This window comes from Zonotrichia leucophrys, chromosome 9, assembly GCF_028769735.1.
Source record: "Zonotrichia leucophrys gambelii isolate GWCS_2022_RI chromosome 9, RI_Zleu_2.0, whole genome shotgun sequence".
NCBI lineage: Eukaryota > Metazoa > Chordata > Aves > Passeriformes > Passerellidae > Zonotrichia > Zonotrichia leucophrys.
In genome coordinates, this window is record NC_088179.1 from 21,324,706 (window position 1) to 21,352,421 (window position 27,716).

Here is a 27,716-nt window from a genome sequence, read left to right on the forward strand (position 1 = left end):
GCTTCCTCCATAGAGTGCCTCAGCATAAACAATTGCTCAGACTGAGGCAGGAGCAGCTGGGCACCCAAGTGAACAGAAGCAGGAGCGTGCGTGGGGGGAGGTTAGCATGTAAGATATGCAGCCATCTGCAGCGCTCGCCAGCACTGCCGACGCACAGCCGCGCTAACAGGCAGGACAAGATCTCTTTGAAAAGAGACTGAAATGCAGAAATTAAACCACTGCATCTGTGGCAGCCTATGAGCTAAGTGCCGTCACCCTCTGTGTCAGAAATGTGAGAATGCAGGGGAGGAGTTGAAGAAACAAAGAAATAAATCATGCAGAAGTAAGTGCAGCAGAGAGAGCGTTGCTCTGAACTCCAAATCCCAGCTCTGGCAGCTGAGATGACGTTGTACAAGTTCCAGCTGAAAGAGCCCTTGGATGAGCAGGCTGAAGTAGCATTTTGTGTTTTTCTTTAAGATTTCTGTCTCTGTGCAGAGGACTGATGCCTCCCTGCTTTTGTCTCATCACTGGTGTTGGAAGGAAAGACAGAACCTACAAGGATGGCGTTTTTCCAAAGGACAAGATGAGCATGAGGCTGGAGAATGATGCTGGAGCAGAACCTGCATTCTCAGACATGTTTGGTAAATGCAGGGGGAGAAAGGCATTTCTTGGGCTGCTGTGCCTCATCCCAGTGCAATTTTCTACAAGAAATGAAAAGATTAGAACCAGGCTCCCATGGGATATGGATAGTTTAAAAGGGTCAGATGATGATCCCAAGAAAAGACCAGCATTTCACAGTATTTCTCTGAGATTTTTCTCTAATATAAATGTTTTATTTAAAGTAAAAAGTGTGCACAAATAAAGGGAATGATTACACAACAACATTCAAGACCATATTCCACATAAAACAGGAAAATAGTAGTGACAATATTAACTAGCAGAGCACCCATAGGAATCCAACTCGTGTACAAAAAAGAGGTTACTCCACATAAATACATCATGCTTCTGATGCAGACACGTTCTCCAAAAAACAAAACCTACTGCACTGGAATGTTTACACCCAATGTCCCTTCTGAATATTTATGATATTTAGTTGCTGTATGCTTAACAATGAAAAATAGTTAATATCATGGCACTTTGGAGAAAATTAAAGTGTAAAAATGGATTTACTGTAATTTAAGATATTTGTCACTTTGCAACGTTCTTAATGGTTAGATATGTAAATAGAAAAAGGTTTTTTTTCTGTGACATTTTAAAAAAAGTTAACTTTTGCTTTACTCTTCTGTGATGAATGGCAGAAATGTCCTTCCTTACATGAAGCCATTTCCCTTAATACCTTGTAGGAAATTATGCCACTGTAGAGACAAGGCTTTTCTTGTTTGCCTTAAATGATTCCCAGGTTTAATATCAGTTATGCCCTGATGTCTAAACTGATCACGTGGGTACAGGAGTCAGAGGCTAAACAATCACCATTTTCAAACTGCATGTAGAGCATTTCCCTTGACCCCATTAGCTGCTCTTTAAATGAAGGTTCACTCTGATATTTTACATTTGAAAAGATGCAACTTGAATTTAAGGAAACCTGATTTTTGCAGCGAGGAGGTTCAATGCTTCCCTGAAACTGAAGTCCCTCAAATAATTTCTCAGTTTTGGAAACTCAGCCCAATACTAAAGAGTTTCCTATTCACATTGCAAAGAAACACATGAACTAAATCTCATACCATGACACCAGTGTGGATTTGTGCAATCTCTCTGCTTGCAGCTGACATGGAAGTGAACAGACATACACCAGAAAACTTGTGCTATGAAATTAGTGTTGCCATACAAGGATTTTCACAGAAAGACACTGGCCAAGCAGAAGTCTACTAAAAGCTTCAGGTAATGTTTGCCAACTTGTGCTTACAGATTCTCAGATCTGCTTTCAGTGACGTTTATCTTCTCTTACAGCTCTTACAGAACACAGATTCCTTCCCTCAGTGTCTCTTAATCCCTTTTCCCCAAAATAATAATAATAAAAAAGTGATGCATTTGGCATTTCTTCAGCCCAACACATTCATAACTATTGCTTTAGCATTAAAAATAAGAATTATCTGTGCTGTATATTACACTGCTTACTAACATGAAATGTAAGAAACACACCTCTTAATCTTAGTTCCACCCATTCTTTCAATTGCTTTCCTTGAGCCTGCCAAACATTTCAGGTTTCATTGTGAGTACAGATCACCATCTCTAAGGGCAGAAGTAAGGGAGTCATTGTGGACAGCACCTATTTTATTCTAGATATGCTTTTTCCACTGGCAAAGTGGAGCTCATTCTCAGCAGTGTGGCAGTAAAATAAAAAAGGAACCAATGCCCTTTTCCAGGCTGTACCGTGTGCACTTCTGATGCAGTTAAGACAGCAAGTACAAAAGCAATAAATAGGATGAGGTTCAGTATTAGCTGCCCATTACTGCTGAATTACTCTGTACAGATTTTAACTTCTCAAAGAGTTAACAGAATTCTTTCATTAAACTGACACTTGATGCCGTGTCCAACCCTTGCTGGAAGGGCCAGGCTAGGAAGGCACTCTCTGTATCAGTGTACAATTCCTAGTGTGAGTGCTGGAGCAAAGTCTACCAATTCTGATATGGAGTTAATAGTCTCCTTCAAGGTAGGATCAATATTCCCCACCAAAGCAGCCAGTCTTGACCTATTCAGTGTAAATATCTGCTCTCCTTGCTGTCATTTCAGTCTGAAGGGCACAAATAAAGCTCTAATTTCTATGTCTAGAACAGGGAAATCAGATATTCAGAGAGAAGAGATTTGGAACTACAGAAGTGATAGCTTCTTACTCATCTTGCTGAAAAATCTGAAATCCTTGAAGGATAATTGATTACATCACCTGATGCAATTTGTTTTCATTAAGCACTGAAAACCTTTCCTTGCTCAGAACACTGTACTGGCAAACTATACAGTCAGACCCTTTGTTCAGTCAGGAGCCCCAGAGACCAACTCCTGTATTACAATTCAAATTTGGCAAAATTGTTAGAAAGTTCTAACATTTTAAATCTGGCAGCTGAAAAGTTCAGCGTAACAACTGTCCTGGACAATAATCAATACAAAAAGAAAATTCACACTAGGTGGTGGCAAGGGCAGGATGTTGAGTTACTCATTTTATGCAAGTGCATCCAAATGGAGAGATGTTTATCCATGCAGAAATAAATGGAGTAACAATTGGCACAGTTCAGAAATGGAGAATTCAGACACATTCCTCAGCTGACATCAAAAGAGGATTTATGTATTCAAAGCCTTCAAATTCAGACTGGTCAATCTTCTTCACAATATCACTATTAGGATTAGAAAACAATCATTAGTTGAGCAAAATATAAGAGATAACATTAGCTGATAGTTTGAATTAAAATTTAAACTGTTCAGTGGACTGCAATTGAGAAAATTTCCCTCTCTACCTTTACAGTCACCACTGGGTTCTTTTAACCCCAATAATGGTACCAAAACACAAAACCCTTCAAAAGCAGTGACTGGGCTTCCCTCACGAACTCACAAAGCAGTCTGCAAGGTTTGCAGTTTCAAAACTTGCCCTAAACAGTCAGTTTTGTAAGGACCTGAAAACATTAGGATGTGACAGATACTGCACCTCCATCAGCAACTTTTCTAAACATAATTTGTACAGTCTGCATTTAGAAGGGGATGAGGAAGGAAGTTGGATTGCATTTAATATACATTTAATATACACTGCTTATGTTCATTAACATAAATGTTGGTAACATTTAATTTACACTGTTTATATTTACATACTATGTGAATGTTATATAAAACCCTATAAAAATTCCTAAAATGTGAACAGGAGCAGCTCAATCAAATTAGAAAGGTCCTTCCCTCCCCATCCCAAATCAGGGCCTCTCAAGAGTAAGGAACCACAAATCCACTACCAAAATCAAGCACATTATCATGCATTTTATAAAGGCTTTTCAGCCAGGATAACCTCACCTGACTACTATCAATATAAAACACCCAAACAAGTTCAAAAAAAAGCTTCTTCACCTCTCTGAACTTCTTAAATTCTACATTACTTACTCATCATCTGGAGTGAGCTGCACAGGTTCATTGGTGAACTGGGAATCAAAGTTATCCAGACCAAATTCTCCAGATATATTTGGTTTAAATGGAGGCACCACTTGCTTTTGCTCCATCTAAGAATAAATGCACTTAGTCACACTGAGAATGAGTTACAACATATTGAATTATTTTTAAACAAGACTGGAAATTACTATTAAGTTTATTTTTTATACTTTCTACAATCATTCTAATAATCTACTGCATTTACTGCGTGTAAAAGGGAAAAAAGATTGTGTATGGTAATTTTGGTACAATATAAATTCAGAGCTTAATGTTTTTGAGCTTAAGGTCCTCTCTTAGGCTCAAAACAACTTTGTCACTGTATGCAGAGATCCTCAGGCAAGGCAGGGCATGCACATACCAGATCCCAGTCCACGTTGCGGAAGAAGGGATGGCCCTGGATGTCTGCAAACCCTGTCTGAGGATGGCAGCCCAAGCGTTCCTTTGGATCCTGTGCAAGGAGAAAATAGTTCTACATGAATGCCACAGCCTACACATGAATAAAATGCCAATGTTACAAATCTCATGAGAAATGAAACACCAGAGTTACAAGAAATGCTGAAGAACTAAATTAGCATTATTTATTTTGGAAACTGCTCAAATTTACCCTTTGAAATAGGGAGGAATATATGGAAGCCTTTAACTGAATTTTATATAACTGCCTATGCTGATTTTCTTCATTTTAATTCAGACATGTTAAACATTCCACAGGTTTTAGAGCAGGCTTGGTTAGATTACTATTGAATTTCATTCTTTCCCCCCACCTTCCCTTGCTCTTCCCTGAACAGATTATGCCAGGAGATCACACTGGGGCAGTAACTGCAGCTCCTGGTAAATACTGTGGAAAGAAGTTTATTTTAACAAGACAATTCCATTTCCAGGTACAAACATGCACACACTACCAGGGAACTGTAACAGTGTGCAGTGAATGGTGTGACTTCCTTAGAATAATTTATCCAAAACTGGTTTCTCCTGTATCTCTTTCCTCCCACTCACATAACACTCACTAAAAGCCAGCAAGTGCTTGGACTCATCACCCACTACCACACGTGCACCTTCTGGCTCTCAGAGAGCCCTCAGCAAGCAGTGAGCACATCCTCCCTCTGCATCTCCCTCCAGGAAGTCATCAGAAGCTGTCCAAATGATTTGCTAAGCTGCTTCTCTCAGAACCAAACTAAATCTGGTAAATTTGTTCAATCTTCCAGGTTAAAAAAATCACTTGGAGCATTTCTGTGCCTTTCACTTTGGAATTTACTCATAATTCCAGTCTGAGAACTAAGAGCTTCAGATTTTAAGAGAAGTATCTAGAACAGGGCCCCCAGCCCCATTGAAATTCTGCTTTAGGCTCTCACCTTTTCTACCCTGTTTCTGTATAAGGCAGATAAAGCACATCAGCTCTTACCTTGTTAAGAAAACTCTTTAGAACACCTGCTGCTTTCACAGAGAGGGATCGCGGAATTCGGATCTGTTTTTCCAAAATTACTGCAAGAAAACAAGATTCCATCAGCCTTTGCATCTTTGAAGTTAGTTTAAAGGCTAAGCAGAAGCAAAGCACTGAAGTGTAGCAACACTGATGGCACTTACCTTGGAAGAGATAATCCTCTGTGTTCTGGTCAGGGTTGTCAGAACTCCCGACGATGTCGAACGGCGACCGGCCCGCCATCATCTCAAACATCAGCACACCAAGGGCCCACCAGTCCACGCTGAAACCTGGAATTCAAGAGAGAAAACACCACTGGAGATATTGAACAGCAAAAATACCAACACCTCTGGGGGTAAAAACAGAGAAGAATAAGTTAAAAATGTAAGTATTGCCAGTCTTTCCAATTAGCTGAATAAAGGAGATAAGGACTACAGCAGGCATTACGTGGATCATCATGTACACAACAGGAGGAGATGCTCTGCAGAGGAAATGCAAAGAGGTTAAAGGTTGGTGTTAAGCCCTTAACCAAGGTTTAGATAATATTTAAGCCTAGTCATTGCTAACCAACAGTGCATTATCCATGGTGAGAGATAAGGCCAGGAGGAACTGTGTGAGTCTTAATAGCAGCAAGTCAGTCATTGATGGAGCAAAGCATATCTCCCCTACTATTCACTGCTAAAGAAATCCCAGTAGCCAGGCTGGGGCTGATACAGTCTGGCTGGCATAGAAAGCTTGTGATAAGCAGGAGTATCTGAATCCAGCATGAAAGAAGTATTTGATTGAAATAAGATGGTAAATTTAAAAAAAAATACATAAAGGGACATCTACTATCTAGCCCTTTTTGCAATGAATTTGTATCTAATCTATCACTGCTGCCAAATGTAAAGCTCCAAAACCAAATACAATTCCAGACTGCAAGTGTATCATTAGATCATGATCATTAGATCATGTAGAATCTAAAATAGTTATAAACAATAATAAATTTGGAAGACTCAAGCTATTCTTCAAGACTGTTCAAAAGAATTTAAAATGTGCAATTCAGAGTATCTCATTTGCTTTGTGTGATGTTTTGAAGGCTTTGTTTACTTTTTCAGACAGGATGTGGAAACAAGACTGATCATGTGTCTAATGAAGATTTTTACTTTCTACTGCTTAAACAACTCCAATAAGAAGAGATAAGGTGAAAGTCAGAAAGCAGCAACAAGAATTCCATTTACCGTAATCCTCTCCCCGGAGAATTTCAGGTGCAATATAGTTTGGAGTCCCACAGAACGTGCTGGTTGTGTCACCAGGCCTCAGACCCTCCTTTAGGAAAAAATAGGGAGAAAATACTTTACAATTAACTGAAGATCCAACTTTCCTCTGCTAAGAGCTTCACTTTGAATTAATAAAGTCTTGAATAACCAGCAATGGCAATTCCATGGCAAAGGCAAAGCTGTGCTCCAGTGACAAAAGTTTTCCCAGGGGACATGGGCAGTGCCACAGAATCCAAACAGGAGCAAGGGACTGATCATTTCAACCTCTTTTGAAATCACCTTATCCTGACTGTTTCAGCCAACCCCTCCCAGACGAGTTGATCCAGGAGCTTTATGTAAGTGTAGCCTGTGCTCTCTGGCATTTGCCTTTTCTCCACATGTGGCAGTGAAATGAATATACAGCCTGTGTGCACTGTGTACAAAGAGAGACCTTGACATTTCACTTTTAAAGGCTCCTCATCGTTTAATTTATAACAATTCCTTAATTGTTGATTTTTCTGGTTAGCAAGAAACTAGATCTTACCTTGCACATGCCATAATCTGTGAGTTTAATATGCCCTTCAGAATCTAGGAGCACATTATCCAGTTTTAAATCCCTGTAGATTATCCCTCGCTCATGTAAATAGTTCAGTGCTAGACTGATTTCAGCAGAATAAAACCTAGTGTAGAAAGAAATACTGATTAAGTAATCAAAACCCAAAAGCACAATAACACAGTCTTGGGAGTATGATATTTTCTATACATAATCTCAATTTTTACACAGAGAAGTGGCAAATTGTTTGTAATCATACAAATGTCTCTATGCACTCCAAAAGTTGTCTTTAGTTAATAGTAATGTCTCCTGCAATCATCCCTTTTATCTCACCATCTGAGATTAAGCATATGCACCAAGAACTCAGCATTTGCCTGGACAGCTGGTAGTGGTTGTTGTACAAGAAACACATTGATATCATTAGATATGAAAAAAAACCCCACAAAACTGTTATTCTAGAAAAAAATAGCAGACTGAAGTCATACACAATAATGCCAATGCAAACAGCATCAAATGCTTCCTATTACAGTTCCTTCTTGAAACAAAACCACGGTGCCTTGCAGCAGCAAAAGGAGGGTGCAGTTTCACATTTCTTAAATCCTTAACATCTGGAGAGGATTTGCTGGCTCATCCCTTATAATCTCTGCACTGCTGCACTGTGTCAGAAAACCACTGTTTTGATGCAAGAAATCTGGAATGAGACACACCTGGCATGTTCCTCTGGCAGCTTCCTCTGCCTCTGCATATGGAACATCAGATCTCCTCCATTGACATACTCTATAACAAAGAACAACCTGGAACACACAGGATTGTTACCAATGATTGTGTGCAGCTGAAAGAGGTGGGAGATGTTGCAGCTCTGCTACAGAACAATGCCCATTCCACTCCTCCCATCTCTGGCACCACAACTGGTTTTACCATTTTCCCCTCCTTTGAATAAATTCCCAAAGTTTCTCTAGATAATTCCTTCATTGCTAAAGGAATGTAATTCCTCATCCATTACAGGTACTGCTTGTCATTACTACACATGTGATTGACTGTAAGGAGCCACATCAGTTTCTATTACTGTACAGAATAGAAAAATAATAATTTTCATCTCTATTACCTGGTTTTTCTTTTGAAAACTCACATTCCATTTTCTGAGTCTTGCTCACAGATTTGTCTTCAAAGAATCCAGGCAAGTTTCAGACAATTATTCCTTGGTTTTCGTACTTTTGATTTTCATCTCCTCAAGCCCTTTTTTCCTTCCATTTTACATTCGCTTCTATCACATATTCTCAATCCCTTTTTCCCAACTAGCTGCATTTCTCTTCCTGCCCAGAACCCTTCCCATCACATCTACCAGTACTTTACATTTTCCCCATCTGAAACCTCAGATGCACATGGCATTTGGATCACAAAATACTACAAAGATTTACAAAACATTGACTTTCCTACCTAACACTTTATGTTGTAAATTTAGGCCTTTGAGGTGCCTGATAGGATGAAATGTTTTTTAATAAGACTATTCTATTATTAATTTATGACCTTTACCTGCTTTCTGTCTGGAAGCAAGAGTGCAGTCCGACCAGAAAGGGATGATTTGAGGCCTGTTCAAAGACGTGTTTCTCTGTCTGAACCCAATCAATATCCTATTTTTTGAAGAAAAGTGACATTCAGAAAAGGATTATTGCACTTCTTAGGTCAAGTATTAATGACAATTAGCACAAAGACATTCAAGGGCTTTGCTGTCCTTGTTTTACTTGCAAGAAATTAAATATTCTACAGTTCTGAAATGTGAAGCAATAGCTGATAACATACTTTTTATTTCCTGGGTGTCCTCTACTCTTAGCCTCACTGTGTAAGCATCTTGGGAGTGAAAACACACTGATCTATAAAAGATAAACTGGTGCAGGGAAATGTAAAGTAGTACCAAAAAATACAGAAGGAATCAATGGTAGACTGAGAAATAAATGCAGAAGCTCTTGGACAGCAAGCCACAGTCATTCCACTGTTTTCTGAGTAGTCTAAAGAAACCCAAGGGAAATCCTCAGCAACAAGAACTTTTTAGCAGTTTAACAGTGCAATTTCTGACATGTTTGCACTAATCACTGCGCAAAAATTGCTAAGATGGGGGTCTGATTTAACAAGCAATTAAACTAACACGGTGAGATTTCTTTGTGACAAAAACCCAGACTTGAACATATGAAAACCAGACTCCATCTGGTGACCTGCCTTGTGACCCTCCTACAGAGCAGTACCAGAAGCCACATGCAGAATTCTCAGTGAGTGCTGCAGCCCAGACCTGGCTCCACCTCCTGGGGGACACTGGAGCTGTCTGGAAGAGCTGCCCAGCTGACTGAGAACACCTTGCCCACCTCATCATCGTTGACGAGCTCTTTCTTCACCACCTTCATGGCGTAAATGCGCTCGGTTTTCTTCAGCCGCACCAGCAGCACTTTGGCATAGCTGCCCCTTCCAATGACCCGCAGCAAATCAAAATCCTGCAGGCCCAGACTGGAGGAAGCTTTGCCACTTTCCCTAATGCTCATTGCCTGTGGATAAAGATGCATTGAAATGAGGAAGCAGCCTTGCCAGCGTCAGCAACTGCAAAAGTCAGCATTTCAAACAACATTTCAAAATTAAAATAAACAAGTAATTCAATTAACACTTGTTATCTTAAGACTGTACTGTCCTGGAAAGGAATGTGCTGGGAAACAAAGGAGGCAAAGGAGTCTTGGCAGATAAGAAACAAACCAAAATGGGAGAATTCAGAACACTTTCTCAATCAAAACACATCTCAACTCAACCGTCTTTTATTTCAAAATAAAGCAGCATGCAAGCCACACATGCACACATCTCAGGAGCAACCCAAATGTGCCCTCTGTGCTAAATTTCAGTTTGTGGCAAATTAAGCTACTAAAATGTTGAAATTGAGACACACAGGCTTTAAGATCTCTGAAGATCCTCATGGGTTCCTTCCAACTTCAGATACTCTGTGATTCTATGAACAGAGCTGGCTTGGATAAGATTTCTTACCTCTTTTTCCTCACCAACATGGTCCAGGCTCTCATGACTCGAGGGATTGTATGGTATCACTGGAGGGGCAAGAAAAATTTATTAGACTGATGCAACACAACAAGATTTTCTTCTTCCTTAAAATTTCCACAGTCAGAGAAGAGTTTAAAAGCTTCCCTTAGTGACAGAAACACAGTTTAAATGCTTCACTGCAAGTATTCAAAACGGATGGGTTGGCATTAGGACCATCACTCTGATTGCCACAAGAATAAACATGTTTGGGTTTGAGGTTTTTTGCCTGATCATGGCATTAGAAGTACTCAGCTTACTAAATGTAACTGACAGCACAATTTTGTCTTTGTTTAGTCAAGTTTCTGAAACTGGTAAGATAAGGAAAACTGAAATTATTATATTTCTGTCCTCCTTAGCATTAAGAAACAGTCTTATTTTTCTTGTTCTATTAAAAAGTAAAGAAGGGTTTTAAAAATAATTTTACTTCTAAGTTTACTTTTCAGCAACTTATAGTAATTTAAAGAAAAACATTATTGATTTTACCTGTTTCTACATTATCTGAATGCACTGATGATGGATCCATAGGCATTATTGGCTCCTGCAAACATAAACAGGACTTTTGTAATACACTGTCCAAGTGTCAGACACATTATTTTAGAATCAATAAATGAAATTAATGAGCCCTGAGGAATAAAATCTAGCTACTTTTTAACTTGATTAGTCAACATAGTAACTAAAACATACACAATGAAATAAAAAACTGCATTTTTATTTTCCTTCTTTTCTGGAGGTCATGACATAGAAAAAGTCAAGTCTGCTGCAAGTCATATATGTTGCTCAAGTCCTTCAGCAGCATATATATGAAAGGATTATATCAAAAGAATTCCCGAAATATAGACTTTAAACTGTCTGCTTCATTAAACCAGGAGCAGTAATAACCTCAATTTTTCTTGGGACTTCAGAACTGAAATGATTGAATTTCTTGGGAGAAAAGTCAAAATTTCTGCTCTTCATATTCCTTTGCTGTAAATGGGAAATAATCCAATAATTTATCAGATATTTAGAGAATTTACTCCACCTATCCATTTTGAAGATGTAAAAAACAGTGTGTACATATATACAGGCAATGCAATGTCCCTGTGAAGGATGGGATAAATGTCCCTTATATGTGACAAGGGAAATAATGTCAGATGTGCAGATTAGACTCCTGTCTTGCTAGAAGTTGCAATTTTGCTCGATGAACTCCAAACTTTCTTGCAAAAGCCATGGTAACCATAAAAATTATGTTTCAACTACTGTGATGATTTGCAGGCTGCAGTTTGCAAACCAAGAGTATAAAATGAGGGGAGGGGGTTATTTGTTTGATTGGGTGGTTGCTGCTTTTTTGAGACAATTGAGCAGGTCAGTTTTACTTACTGGCTGTAGTGTGTGTCGGCCACATTCAATGTTGACAAGTTTGTGACACTTCTTGTGCACGAGGAGTTTGCAGTTGATGCACTTGTAGCCCTGGCGCCCCAGGCCCCATATCCGGTCAGTGCAGATGGCACAGTGAGCTCTCTGCAAGCACAAACCAACCAAGCTCAGCACAGAGCAAAACTGAACAATAAAACTGGCCAGCCACACGTGCATTGCCAAGCTCATCTCCTGTTTTCTCTCTAGTGAGTCCTTACAGAGCAAGGCAGGAGAGCAGAAGCTTCAGCACCTTAAACAACCGGACAATGCGAATGGGAAGGTCACCACTCGCTGAAGGACATTCACAAAACAACTCCAAAGGTCCACGAAAACAGGGTGCCTATGGAGGCAAGAGTGATTTAACTGATTTAACTGTGGTGCCTTGACAGCCTTTAACCCAGATGAGGTAAAAAAACAACAACAAAAAAGCTGAAGTTAGACATGAGGATGCTCAAGATGAAGTTTAGTGGAGACGATCTCAAGCTTTAAGCACACAATACACTAAGCTTAGAGAAGAAGGAAAGATTATTGAAGCTGTCAAGGGACCTGACTTCCTCAAATATTTTGGGTTTGGTTTTTGCTGTTGATGTTTTTAAACACAGCAGGGCCTTCTTGGTCCTCAGCTAATTATATTTGACCCTTGCTTCCTGAAAACATTCTGAATGGTTTGTTATTTTCAGTTGATTACATGGCACCAAAAACAGGCTGCCTGGAGAAACATCTCAGCTTTCTCCTTTAAAAGTCATGAAAGACAAGTCTGTGCATCATAAGCAAGTTCAGACCATTTTACTCCCAGAAGCTGAAAAACTGAATATCTACTTTTAGCCATCTAATACATTCCAGTTTGCCCTCTGGGAAGGTTTTAATGGAACACAGGAGCTTTGACATCATGCTTTCAGAGTATATGTAAAATGAATTGCAACAAATTTGTTTCATTTTTTTAATTTCAATCCTGATGATTTAATATTGCTTAAGTTTCCTAAAGATACAGGATTACCAGAAGTGTATAGACAAACAACAAAAATGAGACTAAAACTACCTGATAACTTCTCAAGGCAGTGGCATCACCATTATGAAAATCAGACATCCCTGTACCATGGCTTTAAGTACCCAACAAGAGTCTCACCCTGTTAAATCGTTTGGCTTGGAAAGTGTGACCATTTGCACAATAGAGCTTTCGCCACCGGCGGGCGCCTCGGCGATAAATGGACTCTAAGAGGAAAAACACAGGATTATATCCAGACAAATACAAACACAGAGCTACAGCATCTTCTCCTGGAGGTTTCTTGCACAGGAACTTGTAAAGTTTCACTCCTGCTCCTTACAGAAATAGAGGAATGCTCCAAGTATCTTTTTCCTTTTTTTTTTTTTTTTTAAAGATTTGGAGAACGCTTGAAGTAAAACATCCTGATCAACTCAAAATTAACTCTGATTTTTCTGAAGTTAAAAGGAACAGTGAGTCAAAAGAAGGTAAATTATCCAACAATACAAGCACTTATGTGCAAAGAATACACATAACTCAGTTCAACTTGGGGAGAAGCTGTGGGGAAGGGAAAGGAGGAAGGGAGGTGAATTGGGAGCATGTCCTGATTTATAAGATTGCTTGACAAATCCTCCAGTGTTTTAAATCCACAGCTGCCACTAATAATTTTTTTCTTTTTTTTTAACTATTACTTTATTTTTCATTACTTGAGGCATGTCAGAAACCAAAACTGAAAACTGAGATATGAAAAACTACACTGAGCTGTAAATATCTTTCTGATTTAGTCTGCAACCTCATTTTTCAGATAACCAGCATTACCCATTCTGCTCAAGTTAACTTTTAATCATGCACATGTAGATTGGATTGGTCAGAGATTTGGACACCAAGCTGACAGATGCTTGGGTGCATAACAGATAACAGACACACCCTTTTTTATCAAACTTTAAGACTGGGGGGAAATAAGCTCTTTAATGTCTAGAACAGTTAACTCACTAGAGGTTTTTGGAGAATCCTCCTGATAGCACCCAAACATCAATTTCAAATTAATTAACCACAGAAGTGTAAATAGTGACATGACAAGTCATTATCATTGGTTGCAAGCCTCTGCTCACAATTGTCAGCCAGCAATCTGGCAAATCCCCAAAAGACAGGAATAGGATAAAAAACTGTCATGAATGAAGAGGCAGAAGCAAGGAAAGCAGAGTGAGATGGATAGTTAACAGAAATGTGAAATGCTTATTAACAATGATTCAGAAGTGAAAAACATTAGGTTTAGCAAGATTTCCTATTCCTTTTAAATATTTCATTTTTACAGATTTGCATTATTAATACTCATAAGTGTGGGATGCCAAACCAAAGAACATCAAAATCTGCTAAGACAGGAAATCTGAACTGATTTTCTGTATTTCTTAGCTGAAATGTCTACTTACTATCTTCTCCTGGACAAGGCATGCCAGGCCTCTCTGGGACACAAGGAAACACTGCAAGAAAGACATCAACTTTTGATTAGCTTTCATTTCAGATAGAAAATAAATATTTGGGTTAAATACAACATTCCTGAAATGCATTCAACCATCTAGAGAATAAAACTGACTGCGCTTCAACAAAACCTTCTTTAAGAACAGATGAGCTGCAAACCACCACAAACCCCTTTTGCTGGGCATAGCAGGGACATACATGAGAAATACTCAAAAAGCAGAATAAATGAAGCTATTTCTTAATGGCAGTAACTAGAAAAAGTAATGATTTTGGTTTTTCATGTGGCCAATCTTCACAGTTAGTCAAGATTTCCAAATATTATCAATGTTTTATATGACAGTGTCCTAACAGTTTCAGAGGATGCTAAATATGTAAGCATTTTTTTTTCTCCCACTATTTATTTAGCTTCAGTAACACTACCCATCTTCTACAATTTATTCAGCTTCAGCAGCCATCAGAGAGAAGTATAAATGTGGACAGACAGCCCTGGTGCCAGTTTAATCAGAAGCTTATCAAACACAAAAATTAATGGGGAAAGGGCAGATGAAAATTTTGATCTGCACAGAAGCAGTGAAATCTATCTACAAATTATATTCTTCCCCTTTTTAAAACTCTCTGTGAGAAGTTGGAAAACTGTCTTTTCCTTTCAAATGGGCTGATGATAAACTGGATATTTGGTATCTTTTTAAGAAAAGGAGCCTGTTGAGACACTGTAGTAACACATCAACACTTCATAATGACTTTTCTGCTCTCATTTCTGATAAACCAAGATTGACCTTCTACTGATAAAAAGTTGCAAATAGCTAGAAAAATATTGTGGAGAAGCTGCCAAAAACAGCATCTAACCCTGAACAACAAAAATTGAGCAACTACACATTAAACAGAGGCATGATATTATTAAGTTTAAAACTGAAGTACTTAATTTTTGAAAAGTCGAACTTTTCATTAATCTGCCATCACAAACTGAGCTCATTAATTTTCTTCCCTAATAGAGATGCTGCTCTAAAGCACTCATTCATAATCAACTTCAGGATAATGCATAACTCAAATAAATAAATTGTACTTTATCACTGCTACCATTTGCTGCCAGTAAGGCTGAATGAATGAAGAAACAGAGGCTGGATTTCATGAATAAACTAACAGCAAAATACTTTTTTCTTCCTTAATTAAAAAAAGAAGAGCTAAAAGCACAGTGAATGGTCATCAGCATCCCTTGCCAGGATGGCCACAGGCCTGACGGGAGAAGGGTGTGAAAGGCAAAGAATGGAAGGTAAGAATTCCACACATTCACAGGTACAAACATGAGCAGCAGGAAATTTCAGAAAATTTCACCTACCATGGATCAGAAGCTCTGAATCCTTGTTTAGTTCATACAACCTAAAGGCCTCTTCTAACTCCAGCTGGGAGGAAACAGTACATGGATCTCCTGTGGAAAGAAAACAGCACAAAACTCAACCCAGGCAGCTCCATACCATTCAATAGTTCACTCACAGTTGGTTCCAGGATAATCATGGTGGAAAAAATTCAATATTCTCAAATGTGGTAGTATTTATTCCTAACATTGTTCAAAGAGTAGATCTGAAAATAGAGTCATATTGAGTTCTTTCAGGGAAAATAAAAACATGGGATATTCCCAAGAGGCAAGCAGATCATAACAACAAAACATCATTGCTGCAAGCATGGTTACACATTATTTCAGTGCAGGAGGTGCAGGTTGTATTCCAGCACCTAAGATTACCTTTTATTTCATGGATTTTTAATTAAAACTGAGTCAATTCTATTTTCACAGCTGCTTCAGCACTGCCAAGCCTTGCACCAGGAGCTGCAAAAGCAGCTCAAGTCTCTCCTCAAACCTCAATGGAAACTTTTGACAAATAACATGATCTAAGTGCAACACCCTGTTTTTCTGATTTGTAACTACTACTTTCACACTCACACAACTATTTGAAATAAAATTCCTTAAAGAAAGGACTCCAAGGCAAAAGAAAGGTGGGAGTTGGCTGGCTTTGTTTCTTATTTTTTTAATAAAACAACTGCAGTTTTGTTGACCATTTGTGATGGTGCAGACTAAATTAGATACCAAATCCTTGATGATAAAGTTTCTCAAACTTTTCTGTTTTCTTTGGTGCCAGATGCAGATTAGTAACATTATTAAAAAATTAGCCCCCTAAAAGAATAAGCCTTTTTCAAAATAATACTGTAACTGAAACATTTTAAAAACAATGTTGAGTCTCAATCATCACTGCCCCAAAGAAAGAAAATACTTCTAGTTATTAGCTCAACTTATTCCCCCCTCTTCATCAACAAAAGATGTTCTGTGCAAGAACAAGGGATTTATCTCTGCCTGCTTGTCCTCCAGCATGAGCAGTTCATTTTTAGCCCAAATCCCATACAGCAAGTCTGCCCTTCCATATTCCTAATTTTTAACAGAAATAGCACTTTCCATGTCTTTAAGTGGCAAACTGGCTATGGGTAACCAAACTGGAGGAAGGCAGAATCATTTCCATCCCAGCTAAACTGGATCCAGTCTGGAAGTTTTACTGCTTTGAGTCCTCAGTCAATACCAGAGTCAGAAAGTTCACAACAACAGACCATTAACTATTCTCTTTGTGTTTTACACTGCAAGGCATCCAAATTAATACAGCCACTGCTACAGCTTTCCAGTGCCACCACACACCCAGCAGCAGGAGGTATTTCCACTCACCCCACAGAAGCTTTTCCAGAGAATTTGTTTTGTTTCTAATGTACCACAATGCATTTGTTCCAATGTATCTTCCCCAAACAGGAAGGACACGGACCTGCTGGAGCCAGCCCAGAGGAGGTCACCCAGCTGATTACAGGGATGGAGGACTCAGCTATGAGGAAAGGCTGGGACAGCAGGGACAGCTCAGCCTGGAGCAGCTTTGGGGTGACCTAATTGTGGCCTTCCAGGACCTGAAGGAGTCAACAAGGAATGTGAAGAGAGAGACTGTCTGCAAGGGATGGACTGACAGGACAGGGGGAATGGCTTCACACCGACAGGGAGTGGGTTTAGATCAGATATTGGGAAAAAATTGTTCCCTGTGAGGGTGGGGAGGCCTCAAATGCCACAGGGTGCCCACCAAGGCTGTGGCTGTCCCATCTCTGAAGTGTCCAAGGCCAGACAGGATGGGGCTCTGGGCAGCCTGGGATTGTGGAAGGGGTCCCTGCTCATGGCAGGGGGTGGAATGAGATGATCTGTAACATCCTTCCAACCCAAACCATTCTGTGGTTCTAGTGCAAAAAATATAAATAAGAAATGTAAATGGTCCATTTTCAGAGTTCTGTCTTTATTGTTTCTTGCACATCCAAATCCTCCAGATGAGTCTTTGAAGCCACCAGTCATTTTCCAGCAAACCACTTCCCCCTAGAGCTGGACACCTGGACACCACAGTGCCCACCCACAGCACAGACTGACACTGTGCAGAGCAGGGTGGGAGGAGAAGGAACAATTGTATTTACTCACACTCACCATGAGAATCAACAAACCAGTTTTTCTTCATTTGTTTCCGACACCTGTGCAAACAATTCTGTGTTTCCTTTTGGCAGAAGCAAAAGAGGGTCTCGAGAACAAGCAAACCCAGAACAGAAGGTTTACAGACATCTCTCTCAACAGGCTTGAGTAGTACAAATTTTGCAGCTAAAGACAGCTGGGATACATAGGAAAATATTTACTTTTGAGTTATATAGTGAGAAACAGACTGAAGACACACAAGGCCAGTGTCCAACCCACAGGATGTTTCAGAGGGCAGAGTGAAGTTGAACTGACCATATATGGAAAAAATAGAAATTTTCCTAAAATTAAATCAAGTTTATTCTATTTTCCAGTTGTATTGGAAGATTTTGGAAATTACTCCACTCAAATTAAATCTTTGTGTGCCATTGTCTCTATGAAATCAGAGCAGCTACATGTGAAGCCCTCATCTTGCAAAGGCATTTACTATATGACAAATTAAAACCTCAGTGTCCAGGTAAATCCAGTTTGGTCAGGAAGGAGTGATGGCCCAGACTCCTTATCTTCTCTCACACTATAAAAACCATGAGTAACAGTGTAACAAGTACCAGCCTACAGCACACATTTCCTCACGCTAACAGTGAACCTCAGGTTGGTGGAGAGGATGTGATACAGGCATTTTCCAGTAAAGCAAAACAGGTTTCTAGAAAGAATATCAACTGAAAACACTGCAGAGTGGTGCTGAGAGAAGAGGCAGGGAGCTTGGCAAGAAGCCATGTATTGTCCATGCAGGAATTATTCACAATAAAGACAGGAGGATTTGCTTTAAACACATTCCTCATTGGCAGATTAACTTTTTCTCCACTGACATTAAACTTTAAGTCAATGATTAAGCAAACATGGATTGCTTGTGAAAATCAAATCCAACACATGAAAATAGTTCAGGCAAACCACAACCTTCCTTTTTTAAGTAAAGCTATCTCTAATTAAACAGCCGAAATTGAGACAGAACAAACTTTGGCTTCAAGTAAATTATTGAATGAGTACAAAATATTTATTAAAAATATATATATATTTCCTGCTATGAGTGACACTGCAGGTCTTCCTGATGATAAAACAACACAGCCAGTATATTATAAAGTAAATGTTCAACTCCCAGTAGCTCTGCTGCACAGTTCAGTCATAAACACTGTTATTTTACTGTACTGCATCTGCCTGGCATAAATAACTTTGGAATGACGAGGAGAAGTAAAACCCCACCTGCTCAGACTCCCAAGACCACATAATCTTCAACACACCTGCCTATATGGCACTTCCAAAAATCAGCTTTGCTCCACGTTCAGCTTTAGGCTGAATTAATTGGCAGCAGCCCAATGTGGAACGGGAGGAAACAGTTCCATAAGCACCATTTATGCTGATGCTGCCTGCAAACACCAACCACAGCCAACAAATCACTGCACACTGCAGCCTTTTATGTACTGCATCAGCTAAAATAACTCCACAGCCATCTCATCATTCACAGGGCTCTTCCTTGTAGCTGTAGCTCAAAACCTATGTGTGGGATGAACTAATTCCACTGAGAAAACAGAACCTACAAATAACCTTCAAAAAAATTACTACTGTACACAGACAGCTCAATGGATGATATCTGTTAACAGGGAGAACAGACTCTGGACTTTTTTCATCCAAGGTAAACTTTAAGATGCATTATGTAAGCACTAAAGATGAGTTCTCAGTCAACTGCACTTTGATGAAAAGCTACCACACATCATTAGTAGGGTGAAGAAGTTTTATTATTAGCTACAAGTTAATAGACTTTAGGTTGCTAAAGTAACAGGTGATAAAAACACTTGAGATATAATGGTTTTGGTTATACATTAAATGATACCAATATTTTAGATTAAAACTGCAATTTGTATAACTTAATGTCTGTTTAACTCTTTCAAAAATATAAGATATAAAGGGAATTTTCATCATTATAAAGGAGTCCTTTCTGCTGCCTTCATAAGAAATCCTAACATTGAATTAACATTTTTGTAGTCACTGAGGTCTTGTTTGGTTTATAAAGACAGAGAGCAAGCTACACACTAAGCAGTGTGAAACAAATACCTCTTCCTTAAGCTCTACTTAAGAAGGCATTGGATAACTTATTTTTGGAGTCAGATTCTATGTTTCATTAGCTTATCCTATGAAGGCAGAGGGAAAGGAAAAGATGAAAGGGACAGAAAAGCTGGGAAGCTGAGCAATGCATTGATGAGCACTGATTTACCTTCCTCATCAATCCACTTCATGGTGAAAAGCTGCTCGTTGTCAAAGGAGCACATGTCCCGAACTTCACTGCACAGGCCCTCGAAGGAGATGGAAGGCTCAAAATAGGTTATCATGATGTCCCTGGGGAAGAGAAAAATGAACTTCAGAAACTGTTCCACAAAACATAACACTGATCATCATCTCTAACACCTTCCATACACCAGTAATATTAATCTCATCTCTGATGCAGCTCCATCCAAAATGTTAAAGTAAAATAAAGTATCGAAGTTCCCTTCTTATAGCAAAGTCAGGCTCCAAGTGATTTTTATTACTTCCCATTTAATCCTCCAGGTATCTGCTTCAGAAAAACTCAGATTTCATGCCCACAAGTAACTATGAAGTGAGTTGCAGCAGACATTAACCACACAGAGAAATTAGATCTCTTACACCAGCGGAAACTCAAGAATGAAATTCTGCAAAAGTTAGAATAATGTTCAAAAGATATTTCTGGTTTTACTTCCTCTTTAACAGTTATTTAGTTATTAGTAGCAAAATGTAAAAACACATACATCAACTCAAACTAAATTTTGATTGTGTAGATGTTATGAAAAATTAATGACAAATACTAAACAGATTTCCTAGCAGATTTGGGGGCATGTGCAAATATTCAAAGTGCCTTTAAAAAAAGAGTGGTGCTTCACACAATGAAGGGGAAGGTTGACAGACAGCCATATACTTAGAATTGAAATGTGCTGTTTTACTGTTATGCAGAATGGGTATTTCTGTGATAAATAAAAGTGAGTTAACCTGGTTTTAGTATGTTAGCAAAAAATGCTGGCCAACTGCATTGGCTGGGCCTTAAAGGGGTACAGGTGACAGGGCTCAGACCCTGAACCAAAGGAGTTGGGACACAGTTAGAGGAAGGAGGAAGGCTGTTTACAACACACTCCTCAAACACAGCATAAAAGCTCCATGTTTGAGCTACCAGTTCAATCTTCCCATAAAAACCTCCCCCAGCTGGATTTGCTCTGGTGGGTGCCAGTGCCCAGGATTGCTTGGGGGAGCTAAAAAAAATTAATTGAAACAACAGAGTTTTTACCTGGTGAGAAATGCCATCAAGGTTCCTACCAGACTGAAGTGTATGCATGCAGCAAGTTAAATATCTTTAAATCATCGTGTGCATGGGCAGATTGAGATCAAGAAGGTGACTTAACATAAAATGCTGTGGTTATGGAACCAGAACAGTGCTCAGGAGGGGCAGAGAGCACACAACCCCAAACTGCTTGCCTGAGGCTCCTCTGAGAGCAGCAGCAGGAATAAAATCAACTGGCAATTCCTAAGCACTGTGGAAGAACAGAGAGGCAGCTTCTGCATTTCTGAGCATCATCAGTTGGGTTAGGTTTAGTTAGGGGACAGGCTCCAGGAAATACAGCAGATGTGTGCCCAGGATAAACACAACATCTCTTCAATAATCTGAATAAAGCAGTCAAAAAGCTGCTACGTGATTTGGGAGAGGAATCCCTCCTGCTCTTTCCACGTGAGACAAAATGCAAAACAAACAACAACTGGACCCTGGTATTTAGACACAGCACAGTCACTTACAGCAAACGGGGCTTTATTTGAAAGCCCCAGTCACATCCATCCGCCCAGCAAACTCTTTTCTCAGACCCAAAGGTCTCCCTTTACATCTTTTACCAAAACACCAGCTGGGAGCCCAGTGCCAAAAGGTGGATCTGACAGGATCTGACAGTGTGGCACTGTCACAGACACAGCAGCCACCACACAGCAAGCCTGGATCAGCAGGCAAAGCCTTAACCTGTATTTCCTGTTTTTCTGGGAAGGAAATCAGGCACTGCTTAGTTAGCAGCTCCACTAAGTTCACCATCCCTTCCTTGATTCATATTTTAGCACAGATGTATTCACTGTGGAATATCTTCTTAAATAAAAAAATTAGTTCTGAAGAGTGCTGAGAAGCCAAAGTATTTATATTTATATTCATATATATTTACATTGCAGGGCTTTCTGGAATTGAACTAGCCAGTAGAGTTTGTTAAATGACTACTACTGCCAGAAAAGCAGAAAGTTACAGACCACACTTTTTGAGAATAATCACTGATGCTTCAGCAAAAACTGAAGATTAAATTATATATATATTAGGAAAATCTGTTCAGCATATTTTCAAATGTGATGATTCAAGCTCACTTAAAATAGACTTGTTTGTACAGCAGCAAAAAGGAAAAATCACAATGTTAAGATTTACTGAACAGCCTTGGAATCTCTTCATATCTCTAAAGTAAAAGCTAGTACCAAATGAAAAAAAAAAACCAAAACAAACTTTTACTCCTTGTTGGTATCTTTAAGTAGCACACCAGTTTTCCTTTAGAAAAAAAGAAGAGTTTAATTATTTCAGAATTTAAGCGTGTTCTCCAAATTACTACTCTGATACCTCTAGCAGGATATGCATCAAAGAGTTACCAAATAATTTGGAATATCTCTTCTGCTATAGCAGACAGTAACCAGCCTTTCAGAGAACTCTAGCCAACAGCAATATTAAAAGAGAAAGATGATGTCAAGTACAAGCAAGGTTCCACAAGCAATATGCACATAACACAGGAACTGGAAGGTTACAGGGGTCCCTGCTGCTTTATTTTGCCATTTGAACTCTCCTGGTGGCCCTGACACTGCTGCTGGCACAGGGCTCACTCCCACAATGGTTCTGCTCTCACACCTTGGTGCCTCCTCACTTCTTGCCCCAACACAGCACTGCTGATGCCTTCCTTAGGAAAAAGCTGCATTCACTCAAGTCAAGAAGAAGCTGAACTGTACCGAGAAAAAATTTTGCATTTTAAATTAAAGTTAGTTGGCCAAATGAAGGGACAAAGGAAAGTGAATATGGACTATAGCCTGCTGACCTAAATTCAAGATACAAAATGTTTTCTTGTACTGAGATGTGGGGAAAATGTTCTTGACAATATCTTTCCTTGTGATGAAGATAAGGTTATACACTGCTTGGAATAAGCATGTTTGTCACAAAGCTATCCCAAGGTGAAATAAGTTTTTTTGTTTGTCCCCTCTTGGCACACATAGGAAATCAGAAGAAAGTCTTACTCAAGTACACCTTTTGCACCACCACACCTGGAGGTGCCAATTAACTCTTACTATGGAGGCACCAGACTTTTTACAATTTGTTTTAGCACTATTGTAATTGGTCTTAAACAGGGACCTGTGAGTAGGAAACATGCAAATATACAAGACAGAACTTGTCCTGAATTACTTTCACTGAATATGCTATCACTTCATCTTTCATAAATATTAATAAAGATCATTTATTCATACCACTAGAAGACCTGTCTGAGTCAATATCCTGCAAATATCAGAATCAGTAAAACATAGATCTTAGAAAGACTGAGAAAAGGCAAATGGTAAATCTAAACACAGTAAAGAACGTATTTTAAACACATATTGTCCACCTTTCCTGAGATCAAACAGCTTTCCTCACTTGCTTTCACAAATCATCCAAGAGTTGTAATGTCCTTTAACAAAAAAAAAAAAAAAAAAGAACCATCCAAAACCAGAACCAACAAAAACCCTAAAACCAGTGGAAACAATTAAACACAATTCAATATCTGTATCTCATTTTTCACTCTGATCTTGAACTCCCCTGAGAGAACAACCCTGTAAGAACAGACACTACTGCTTTACACTTTTCCACCTGCAGCCTCATAGATCCCATGTTATTTATGTATGGGGAAATGTACAGACACATTACACATGTTACTACATATCCACACATGCATCACACACCTGGGCCAGGCATTATGGCTTTGAAAAGGTTTAATTAGAGCTCCCCACAGGACTCCTGGGGAATTCTGCTGTGTCAGGGTCATTTCTGTACCGTGAGGTGCAGCCACTGCCATTCACAGCCATTTAAAGTATTGCTTTCCCCTGTGCAAGTCTGGTTTTCTGGGAAAAAATATACTGTCACAAAGCTAAATAAATAAATATTGAAACAGCAAGAGGGGAAAATGAATTCACAGGCTTAATTCAAAGTTTTCTTAAAATGAATGCTCTTCTAAAAAGAACTTTATCATCAACAGACAACATAAGATGCTGTACTGAAGAGCTGATCAAAAAAGTGCCCAAGAAAAATAAAGAAATTATGCAAGAATTCATGAATCCTTAGGAAATTAATACCCTTGAAATCTTCATGGAGGTACATTTTGATTTTACAATTAAAATGTATTTTTTCCTCACACTTTTTCCACTCATGCAACAAAAGTAATTAAGTAATTAAAATTGAAAAAAGAAGTAGGCTTACCATGTACCATGAGAGAACTGTCAGGTGTGTTCTTCATTTGACCCAAATCAAACTGAAGGCGAACAAAGCATTGGTATCTACCCCTTTTTATTAAAAATCTAACCTACATTACAGCCTACACAGCTAGAACCAGCATAAAATCTGTGTCAGGCACTGAAACAACACATGCTAGCAGATCTAATCGTGACAGAAAAATGGTTATTACAGCTGTTTGGTTTTTTTTATCAGCATGAATTCTACAGGATTCCTTGAGCACGAGCAGTGAATTATTCCGACCTGTTCCCTACTCCTACAAATACGTATGAATGATGTAACAACTTCTTGTACCGACCTGACAAAAAGCATCTCCAGCAAACGAGGTAAGACAAAAGGCAAACTTTGAATATCATCAGAGTGCTGAAATTGTTGTAATTACAGATGCTGATTAGTGCCATGCACTCGGAGCTGCTATATTTTGGTATTGTATCAACAAAAATCCACCTCTGGAGTAACAAAGTGAATTCCTAAAACCCCCCTCAGGAATCTCTGTTACACACACTGCACAGATCACTAACTCTCTAAAATATGTAACACTATTTTAAGAATTTTAAACAACCAAGCCTATGTGGAAGATAAGCACAGTTGAACTGAGAGAAGGAAATACCTGGAAAAACTCAGCTTAATGCCCTAATTCCCAAGTCTCTGGGAATTCCCCATTCCCTTATTCTCATGATCTGTGTTCATTTTTAGGAAAATTTCCCGTCCTATTTTAACATATTTCATGAATTTAAGACAAATAATTAGCACTGCAAGGTTCAATGAAACAAAGACTCTTCAAAGGGTCCTGTGTGAAGTCTTTGTCTTGGCTGAGCAAAGCAATCGGGCTCCTGGCCAGACCCAGCCGGGTTTTGGGGATTCAGGCTCGGCTCTTTGCCCCAGGCAAGTATCCCGACTATCAGATTCCCAAACGTTTCAAGAACAAATCTGCGCTTCTAAGTGGCTGGGTTGGGTAGGCTTGGTGGTTTTTTGTTTCTTTTTCTTTTTAACCAGAAACTCTTTTTGGAAGATGAAAAGACCTTCACAGCCAGACTTTCCCAATAACTTCTACAACCCGCTTAAATGCTTCCATTAAAAAGAAATTAGGAGAGATTAACGCTTCCTGATTAACACTGTTTCCCATTAATTCCTCGATCCAGCTCTGAGACAGTTTATTTGAAGAACAGGGGAAAAGCTGCCTTTGGTATGAGCATTCAGTTCTCAGTCTCAGAGTCATTTCAGGGTAAATGCAGGTAGAATGTTTGGCTTTGATATCAACTAGATAGTGCAAGTCTGAGAAGGGGCTTGAGACTTTCTGTTGTAAGAAAGTGGAGAGAATAATTTGCCTGCATCTCAAAATAAATCATGACTAAGGCATTCAGCTTGTTAGTTTGTTGGTATTCACAATGGTTAACCAACACCCTCTATGACTCAATGCCATTATTAAACTGATAACTGCATTAACAGATAGAAAGTCAATGGACAGACTCAAAGGAAACATTCCAGTGCCTGTGAAATTATTACCAGTGTCATGAGCCAGCATTCCTGCCCAATGCAGCAGATTCTTTTCCTCACTCCCACAACCCTGGGCTGCTTCCTCCCTGTGCTAAAGCAAGAATCCATGTGATTGCATGTGGAAATGATCAAGATTAAAACTGACCCAGCAGAAGAAAAATAAATGGTTTCCACCCAGAGGAGTTCCCGTTTTAGTTCACTGTCTGACCAAATGAACACCTCTACCAGCTGATAGCCAGGGGCATCTTTGCTTCCTTAAGAAAAAGTGGATGAAAGGGACTGTGAAACAAAGAGCTCCGAATTTCACATACTTTGACAGTGTCTCACATGTCCTTTAAAGCCACAGACTGGGCCGGTCTCTACAGACTTCTGTCAAGAAAGACCCCAAAGCAGACACAAGCCAGAAACCAAACACAGCAGCAAATACCAAATGCTCAGCATAGTTTCTATACCTCTCCTTAAAGTTACACAGCTAGAGATAGCAGAGAGTAAATAGTGAAAATTATTACACCTCTTCTTGTGCTTAACACATATAACTGGAAGGAAGCTATCAAGAGCGTCCTGTTCACACTTAATCCAAAAATGCAACCTACATTGTTTTCTGCTTAGATCACCTCCCCTCAAACTTAATGGCCCAATGAACTACGGGCAACCCTTGCACTGAAACTTATTAAGTCCTGTAACTGTTACTATTTAATAGCTGGCTATGAATCCAAGCCAGAACGTTTCTTTAGCTCTGTGTGTTATTGCTGGAGAACCACTGAACTAGGCACAAAAAATTCAGATTTCCATTTCTGCAGACAACGAGTATTTTGGGGGGTTTTTAACAGCAGAAGCATAATTGACAGCAGATGCATCTGAGTTACCATTCACAGACTCCCCTGGAAATCGCTCGGTCCCTGGCAAACAGCCTAAGAACCCATGAAACAAGTTTTCATACAAACATCCTCTTCCTTTAGTCCTGAACATCACTTAACATAGAAAGACCAGGATGAAAGCAGGATCCCAAACATCCTGGCGTGTGCTATGAAGGGATATGTACTTATTACTGGCAGCCAAGAGCTGGGGGCGAAGGGAAGCAGGGTGAGCAGGGCAGAGGCTGCTCCAGCAGCACATCCTCGCTCACCGGACGGCCACCCCAGGAGAAGGGAGAACACGACTTTCCCCCGCACCCTGACACCAGTCCCGCGCTTGACACCCATTTCAGCACGGCCGCTTGGTCGTGGAGTGTTTTTCCTCCGCTCTTTCCCTCCTCCCCTACAAGTCAGGGCATAGCCAGGGCTTGAGCCAGGAGCACTCCCGGGTGCCCCGAACACCGCGGCGCCGCTTCGGACGCCGCTCTCCGCCCGGCCGTCCCCGGGGCTCGGCGCCCGCACTCACCCCTTGTAGTAGGCTTTCACCCGGACCTGGTGGGCGCTGTCCCCGCCGAGGCTGCCCCCGAGGCCGCCCGGAGCCGACATGGTGCTCCCGGCGCCGCCGTCCCGCTGTGTCGGCATCGCCGCCCAGGCGGGCCGGGGCAGCCGCAGGCTCGGAGCGGGGGAGCCGCAGGCTCGGAGCGGGCCGGGGCGGCGGCTGCGCGACCCCCGCGCCTCCAGCGCGCCCCGCCCGCGCCGGGCGGCACCACGCGCGGGGGCGGGAGGGGACGCGCAGGAGCGACAGGGAGCGCGGAGCGGTGCGAGGCGGCGCGGGAGGGCAGCGCAGGATTTCCTCCGGCGGGCGGAGCAGGCGCCCCGAGAGCGGCCGGGCGGCAGCTCCGCCGCCCCGGGATGCGGCTGTCAGTCCCGTGCGTGTCCCCCTGCGCTCTAGATGGGCTCTCTCCGACGGGACTCCACACCTGTGGAGCGGGATGCTCCACACCGCAGCGGAGGGGGGCAAGCGACGGCACCCGGGAGAAGGTAACCGGCAGCCCCGTAGCGGA

The 27,716-nt window shown here is 40.3% G+C and overlaps 2 protein-coding genes across 7 annotated transcripts in view; one reads left to right on the forward strand and one right to left on the reverse strand.

Annotated features, from left to right (window-relative positions):
• Positions 1–779: 779 nt before the first annotated feature.
• Positions 780–27,574, reverse strand: PRKCI (protein kinase C iota). 2 transcript variants are annotated; one of them, XM_064721239.1, is made up of 18 exons: positions 27,179–27,574; positions 19,970–20,091; positions 15,565–15,654; positions 14,180–14,230; positions 12,894–12,979; positions 11,732–11,872; positions 10,859–10,913; positions 10,325–10,383; positions 9,664–9,840; positions 8,840–8,937; positions 8,014–8,100; positions 7,298–7,433; positions 6,736–6,823; positions 5,680–5,805; positions 5,498–5,577; positions 4,457–4,546; positions 4,054–4,169; positions 780–3,305 (listed from the first exon to the last, which is right to left on the reverse strand). In XM_064721239.1, exons 1-18 carry the CDS (start codon positions 27,292–27,294, stop codon positions 3,218–3,220), a joined length of 1,806 nt encoding a protein of 601 aa, XP_064577309.1. In that variant the 5' UTR covers positions 27,295–27,574; the 3' UTR covers positions 780–3,217. The 2 variants fall into 2 exon arrangements, with proteins under 2 accessions (XP_064577309.1, XP_064577310.1); XM_064721240.1 differs by lacking the exons at positions 12,894–12,979; positions 27,179–27,574 and having other exon boundaries at positions 19,970–20,019.
• The window catches only part of PHC3 (polyhomeotic homolog 3), a 30,962-nt gene continuing 30,784 nt past the window's right edge, over positions 27,539–27,716 (forward strand). For 2 of the 5 annotated variants that reach the window (XM_064721233.1, XM_064721237.1), the window contains exon 1: positions 27,540–27,693. In XM_064721233.1, the coding sequence (XP_064577303.1) occupies positions 27,605–27,693 (89 nt within the window). In that variant the 5' untranslated portion in view covers positions 27,540–27,604. Of the gene's footprint in view, positions 27,694–27,716 lie in introns of all 5 variants that reach the window. The other 3 variants (XM_064721231.1, XM_064721232.1, XM_064721238.1) reach the window with 2 other exon arrangements.